Raw genomic sequence first — 7,480 nt, forward strand, 5'->3', positions numbered from 1 at the left:
TGGATGGAAGGAAGGAAGGAAGGAAGGAAGGAAGGCAGGCAGGCAGGCAGGCAGGACCGATGGAAGGAAGGAAGGAAGGATGGATGGATGGAAGGAGGGAGGGAGGGAGGGAGGGAGGGAGGGAGGGAGGGAGGGAGGGAGGGAGGGAGGAAGGAAGGAAGGAAGGCAGGCAGGCAGGCAGGCAGGCAGGACCGATGGAAGGAAGGAAGGATGGAAGGAAGGAAGGAAGGAGGGAGGGAGGGAGGGAGGAAGGAAGGAGGGAGGGAGGGAGGGAGGGAGGGAGGAAGGGAGGAAGGAAGGCAGGCAGGCAGGCAGGCAGGCAGGCAGGACCGATGGAAGGAAGGAAGGAAGGAAGGAAGGAGGAGAGGGAGGGAGGGAGGGTAGGGAGGGAGGGAGGAAGGAAGGAAGGCAGGCAGGCGCAGGCAGGCAGGCAGGCAGAGACCGATGGATGGAAGGAAGGATGGAAGGAAGGAAGGAAGGAGGGAGGGAGGGAGGGAGGGAGGAAGGAAGGAGGGAGGGAGGGAGGGAGGAAGGGAGGAAGGAAGGCAGGCAGGACCGCTGGAAGGAAGGAAGGATGGATGGAAGGAAGGAAGGAAGGAAGGAAGAAGGAGGGAGGGAGGGAGGAGGGAGGGAGGGAGGGAGGAAGGAAGGAAGGAAGGAAGGAAGGAAGGAAGGAAGGAAGGAAGGAAGGAAGGAAGGAAGGAAGGCAGGCAGGCAGGCAGGCAGGACTGATGGATGGAAGGAAGGAAGGAAGGAAGGAAGGAAGGAAAGAAGGAAGGAAGGAGGGAGGGAGGGAGGGAGGGAGGGAGGAGGAAGGAAGAAGGAAGGAAGGAAGGAAGGAAGGAAGGAAGGAAGGAAGGACGGAAGGAAGGAAGGAGAAGAGATCTACAGATGAAGAGTCTTAAGCTGATGGAATCATGTCAGCTTTTGCTGCATTGGACTCAGTTCCTAAGATTTAAGGCTTCAGGGCCTGGGCATGGATCATTTCATATTTACCCTATACAATTCCCCCTTATTTATTTATTTCAAGAGGAAATATTGTGAGAATCTGTCAGAGCCATTGGAGGAAAGGAGCTGGTGATTTTCAGAAGCTACTGGGAGAACCAAGGTGGGCTCTGGAGGACATTCCATCCCTTCTCCACTCAGGTCAAAAAGAAATATTTACTTGGGGGGTGATTAGGGTTCATATGCTCAGCATGGCTTTTTGCTGTCCAGTTTTGACCCCTTGCTCCCTGCCTCCCTGCCTCCCTCCCTCCCTCCCTCCCAAGTGATCCCAAGAAGGTAGCTGCAAAGGAAAGGGAGCAGCCCTGGAAGAGTGGGAGTGAAAGGAGGTGGACGGAGAAGACCTTCCTGCTCTGAGGAAGTGGGGAGGTAGATCCCCTGGTGCAAGCCTGGAGACATGAGGCCCCCAGAGACTCCAGCACAAGGGACAGGGACTCACCAAAGACAGGGTTAGTGCAGTCTAATGTGCATCCCCAACGGCAACACTTTTGGCGCCCAGAGCAGCTATAGTCCGAGCTGCACTTAGCAATGCATGGCGATACGACGTCTTTAGGTGGAACTGGACAACTCCCCGGTTTTTCTGGAAGAGAGAACAAACACAATAGCTTTGAGACATCCCACCCTGCTGATCTGGTCTATTCTGGCAGCCTAAAGAGCCCCAGCATTTCCAGGCTGGACGTGATAGTTTGGCACTCCTTCCTGCTCTTTCTCTTCTCACAAGATGCCTTCGATCTCAGTTACAAGGTTTCAGTTACAAGGTCCAGCCAGCAAGGTGCAACTTAGTCTGAAATCTTCCTCGCAGTCAAGGACTGTCAAGGACTGACCTCCCTGTGCCATATTTGGGGCATTAGGAATGCCACAGCAACTGACTTCTATGGGTTTGCCTCGAGGTATCTGGAGTAGGAAACACTTCCTATCAAAAGAGACTAGGAGAGAAGCAGGTGGAACAATGGCTTCAAACTACAAGAGAGGAGATTCCATCTGAACATGAGGAAGAACTTCCTGACTGTGAGAGCCATTCAGCAGTGGAACTCTCTGCCCCGGAGTGTGGTGGAGGCTCCTTCTTTGGAAGCTTTGGAACAGAGGCTGGATGGCCATCTGTCAGGGGTGCTTTGAATGCAATATTCCTGCTTCTTCGCAGAATGGGGTCGGACTGGATGGCCCATGAGGTCTCTTCCAACTCTAGGATTCTAGGATTCTACGAAAAGGGACTAGTATTGTCAAAGGCTTCCATGGCCAGAATCACTGGGTTGTTGTAGGTTTTTCAGGCTGTATGACCATGTTCTAGAAGCATTCTCTCCTGACGTTTCGCCTTCATCTGTGGCAAGCATCCTCAGAGGTAGTGAGGTTTGTTGGAAACTGGAAAATTGGGTTTATACAATGGGTTTATACATCTGTGGAAGGTCCAGGGTGGGAGAAAGAACTCTTGTCTGTTGGGGCTAGTTGGAAATGTTTCCGTTGGCCACCTTGATTACCATTTGATGGCCTGCTAATCAAGGTGGCCAATGTAAACATTCACACCTACCTCCAACAGACAAGAGTTCTTTCTCCCACCCTGGACCTTCCACAGATATATAAACCCAATTTTCCAGTTTCCAACAAACCTCACAACCTCTGAGGATGCTTGCCACAGATGCAGGTGAAACGTCAGGAGAGAATGCTTCTAGAACGTGGCTATACAACCCGAATAACGTACAACAACCCAAAAGGGACTAGGTTCAGTGCTGCTCAGCTAAGAGTTTTGCAATGCTCTGTGGATGCTGGGAAATTATGTCTCCTGCAATGAGTGGGGAACAGGCAGCTGGAGGTGTCCTTTGGGGACCTTCCATGACTGGTTCTATCAAGGTGCCCCCAACTTCAGGAGGGCTGCATTGCAATGCCAACCCCCCTGGTCTCCAGTTCCTCAGAAACACTTGGGTCAAAGCACTGCCAAGCCTCAAAGCTTGGTTATGGGGATCCTGTCAGGTCATCCCCACAGACGAGGTTGACTTTCCAGCAGTTACGAGACCATAAATTCATTCTATGATTTTCTGATGGCCAAGCAAGATTCTAGACAGCCTAAATTCCCCTTCTCCACCACTCCCCACAATGAATCGTAGAGCCCAGGCAAAGTTGGCATGTATTGGGTTGTTGTAGGTTTTTTCGGGCGATATGGCCATGGTCTAGAGGCATTCTCTCCTGACGTTTCGCCTGCATCTATGGCAAGCATCCTCAGAGGTAGTGATGTCTGTTGGAACTAGGAAAAAGGGTGTATATATCTGTGGAATGACCAGGGTGGGACAAAGGACTATTGTCTGCTGGAGCTAGGTGTGAATGTTTCAACTGATCACCTTGATTAGCATTTGAAGGCCTGACAGTGCCTGGAGCAAACTTTTGTTGAGAGGTGATTAGATGTCCTTGTTTGCTTCCTCTCTGTTGTTGTGCTCTTGTAATTATTTGAGAACACAGAAATGCTGGATCACTCTCACAACCACCATGTCAGATTACACAGAGAAGCCATTGAAATACAGGGTTAGTCAAAATGAATAGGCCAATTCGGGTACAATTAATTTTCTTATTGGCCTATTCATTTTGACTAACCCTGTACACAAGCATGTGGACAATTTCAACAGAAAGGAGGAAACCATGAAAATGAACAAAATCTGGCTACCAGTATTAAAAAAACTCTAAAATTACAACAGCACAACAACAGAGAGGAAACAAACAAGGTACACCTAGTCACCTCTCAACAAAAGATTGCTCTAGGCACTGTCAGCCCATTATATGCTAATCAAGGTGGTCAGTTGAAACATTCACACCTAGCTCCAGCAGACAAGAGTCCTTTGTCCCACCCTGGTCATTCCACAGATATATAAACCCCTTTTTCCTAGTTCCAACAGACCTCCCTACCTCTGAGGATGCTTGCCATAGATGCAGGCCAAACGTCAGAGAATGCTTCTAGACCATGGCCATATAGCCCAAAAAAAACCTACAACAACCCAGTGATTCCAGCCATGAAAGCCTTCGACAATACATTGGCATGTATTATTTTCTTCTTCCATGAGAAAATGAATTAATTAAGATCTATGCCAACATGAGGCCTCCAAAACTGGGGTTACCCAAGGGGCTGCCTGCTGCCATCCAGCCAAGTCTGACTTGTCCATATTGAAGATCAAGGCCCACAAAGGACCTCCCAGGAGGGTTTCCCATGCTGCCCTTTTGGTGACCCTCTCTGCCCCTTTCCTTCTCAAGACATCCTGGATGTGGTTGAGAATGGGGTGCAGCTTCCTCAAAGCACTGCTTGTGGGGCACCAAATGCACCTTGGATGGGAAGTGTATCCCCAGAGAAGGACACCAAAGGTACACCAAAGCCATGCCAATGGAAGGGTCTTTGGGAAACCTAGGTCCAGGGATACCCAGAACCTCCGTCGCCCCATATGGTTGCCATCCAAGCCTCCAGAAAGAGATAGTAAGAGACAGCCCTTGCCCGAGCAGGACACAGGTCCATTTGGGTCCAACTCTCTAGGACCACGAATGTTCCCTCAGTCCAGCGCGTCCTATGTACGAATAATGTTATTTTGTGACATTTTGGTATTTACTCTCCGTTCTCTGGACATTTTGCTCAGTGGCATTTTTACTCCTGCTTTTTTCATCCATAAATTGGCTTCCAGGAGGGCTACAGACTGACTTTTTCCAAAAAAGAAAAGAAAGAAGTGGTGGAATCCAGGCCAACCAATGATCAGAATAGGAACCAAGAAGCCTGTCTTGAGTCCAGCAAAGTTGGCGACCAAGATGAGAGGACAACTGGGCAGCTGCTCAAGAGGGGGAAAGGCCACCCAGTTTTTGGGAGAAGAGCTGACATTGGGCCAAGGGGGCCCTGCACCCCAATCCTGTGCCAAGTGCAACCAGGCTCCAGCTCCCTTACCAGGCAGTGGGTCCAGGCAGGCATTCCCACAGGTAATTGTGCAGCACTTCTTCCTGCCGGGGCAATTCCTATCTGTTTTGCAGCCAGCATGGCAAGGGTCTATGTCTCCCGGTGGAGCGCTTAAAGGGCACATTCCTGGTTTCACTGGAAGAGATAAAGAACATGTTTCAGAATGTCACAGCTGCCTTCCATTAGGCACTGAAAGAAAAACCCTCCAAATAGTCAGCTATCCCCTGGGGAACTTTGCAGGACAGCCTGTCCCAACATGAAATACATTCCCAGAAGGAATTGTGCAGACAGGCAGGAAAAGACTGAGAGAGGAAGAAGAGACAGAATGGGGGACATCACCTGGCTCGAGAGCAGTACGTGTGAAAATGATTTTGGAGTCCTCATGGACAACAAGTTAAACATGAGCCAACAATGTGATGTGGCGGCAAAAAAAGCCAATGGGATTTTGGCCTGCATCAATAGGAGCCTAGTGTCTAGATCCAGGGAAGTCATGCTCCCCATGCTCTCTTCCGCTTTGGTTAGACCACTTTACCTGGAATATTGTGTCCAATTCTGGGCACCACAATTCAAGAGAGATATTGACTCTAAGCTGGAATGTGTCCAGAGGAGGGCGACTCAAATGATCAAGGGTCTGGAGAACAAGCCCTATGAGGAGTGGCTTAAGGAGCTGGGCATGCTTAGCCTGAAGAAGAGAAGGCTGAGAGGAGATATGATAGCCATGTATAAATATGTGAGAGGAAGCCACAGGGAGGAGGAGGGAGCAAGCTTGTTTTCTGCTTCCATGGAGATTAGGACAAGGAACAACGGCTTCAAACTACAAGAGAGGAGATTCCACCTGAACATGAGGAAGAACTTCCTGACTGTGAGAGCCGTTCAGCAGTGGAACTCTCTGCCCCGGAGTGTGGTGGAGGCTCCTTCTTTGGAAGCTTTTAAACAGAGGCTGGGTGGCCACCTGTCAGGGGTGATTTGAATGCAATATGCCTGCTTCTTGGCAGAATGGGGTTGGACTGGATGGTAACCCATGAGGTCTCTTCCAACTCTTTGATTCTATGATTCTATAAGTGGGGCAAACCCCATGGCCATATCCATTTCTGCAGCCAAGCCCATCTGGTCAACAGGTAGGTCTCCCTCCTGTCCGGAACATTGACCAAGTTCCCCTCCTTACCCCTTTTCTGCCCATGCCGGCCCTCATTGACAGCAGAAGACAATTCAGCCCAGAGGAAGAGGAGGCTCACAAGGATGAGTCTGGACCACATCTTGTCCTTTTTGGGAAGCAGGCACCTTCCTTGAGCTGGACAGGGATCTTATAAACCCGAAGGAAAGGGAGTGCCTGGCTGGCAGTTGGGCCACAAGTTGCCCAAGATGGATGTCTTCATGGAGCAGGTTTCCTCTTGGCACAAGACCTGAGGTTCAATGTCAGTTGAGTTCCAGGAAACCCATCTTCATGGAGCAGGTTTCCTTGTGGCACAAGACCTGAGGTTCAATGTCAGTTGGGTTCCAGGAAACCCATCGCAACCTCCTTATCCACATTGACCTAGAGTGTGGACACTTTGGAACCAGAGCTGCTCAACAGAGATTGTGCAATGGCTAGAAACTCTAGGAAATGTGCAAGTGAAGGAAACCAAGAAGCGATGTCTCCAAGAGCCACCAAGAAGGTGGGGCAATAAAATGCATTTCTTAATTCACTACCAAGGTAATCCTGAGTCAAGATGGATGGAGTCTCTTCTAGAAGCCCAGAATAATATCTTGAAATTGGCCTTTCAAGATTTGCTGCTTCACTGGCTGAAAATGAGGGGAAGGGGTGAGAAAGACCCCCAGGATAGGAGACAATGTCCTTCTCTAACGAACTCACCATGGGCTGAGTGTTATTTCAGAGTGGAACCTTCCAACTGCCAATGAGCCAAGACTGAATCTTGTGTGTAGAGTAGGTTGGCCTGAACACAGTGCTAGACTTGGTGGTTCCTTTCAGCCAAATTATGGTTGCCCCTCGTTTGCCTTCCTGCTCAGTTTCAGGGCTCATCCCAGCTCCGTGTTTCTTTTGGGAGGATATTGTAGGGCTTACACTTCATTCCTATCTAAAACTTTGACTTCTTTGATTCTTTTTGAGTAAATTCTTTTGAAATATGTGAATAATTGTTTTAAAGCACAAAGAGAGCCAGTATGGTGCAATGGTTTGTTGGATTTTGAGTTTGGAGAACTGGGTTGAAATCCCCATCCAGCCATGGAAACCTACTGTGGGCAAGACACATTCTTTCAGCCTTGGTAGAAGGCAACAATAAACCTTCTCCGAACAGATCTTGCCAAGAGAAACCCATATAGGGTCACCTTAGGGTTCACCATAACCTCTCAAGTTACGATGACCTTAAGGTGAACCTATATATGGATCCACATCTTCACTTTACATCAATAGGAAACCATCAAAGTCTATCTAATGAAATATTTCAGTCATGCTGGCCACATGACCTTAGAATCATAGAATCATAGAATCAAAGAGTTGGAAGAGACCTCCTGGGCCATCCAGTCCAACCCCATTCTGCCAAGAAGCAGGAATATTGCCTTCAAATC

At 49.2% G+C, this 7,480-nt stretch overlaps 1 protein-coding gene across 1 annotated transcript in view; it reads right to left on the reverse strand.

The window, feature by feature from the left end:
* Nucleotides 1–6,216, reverse strand: part of LOC137096846 (WAP four-disulfide core domain protein 5-like) — a 7,214-nt gene extending 998 nt beyond the window's left edge. The window contains exons 1-3 of the mRNA XM_067467073.1: nucleotides 6,081–6,216; nucleotides 4,907–5,050; nucleotides 1,442–1,582 (exon numbers count right to left, since the gene is read on the reverse strand). Coding sequence (XP_067323174.1) covers nucleotides 1,442–1,582; nucleotides 4,907–5,050; nucleotides 6,081–6,171 — 376 coding nt within the window. The 5' untranslated portion in view covers nucleotides 6,172–6,216. The remainder of the gene's footprint in view (nucleotides 1–1,441; nucleotides 1,583–4,906; nucleotides 5,051–6,080) is intronic.
* Nucleotides 6,217–7,480: the final 1,264 nt, after the last annotated feature.

The sequence above is a fragment of the Anolis sagrei genome, chromosome 4 (genome assembly GCF_037176765.1).
Source record: "Anolis sagrei isolate rAnoSag1 chromosome 4, rAnoSag1.mat, whole genome shotgun sequence".
In the NCBI taxonomy this organism is placed as follows: Eukaryota; Metazoa; Chordata; class Lepidosauria; order Squamata; family Dactyloidae; genus Anolis; species Anolis sagrei.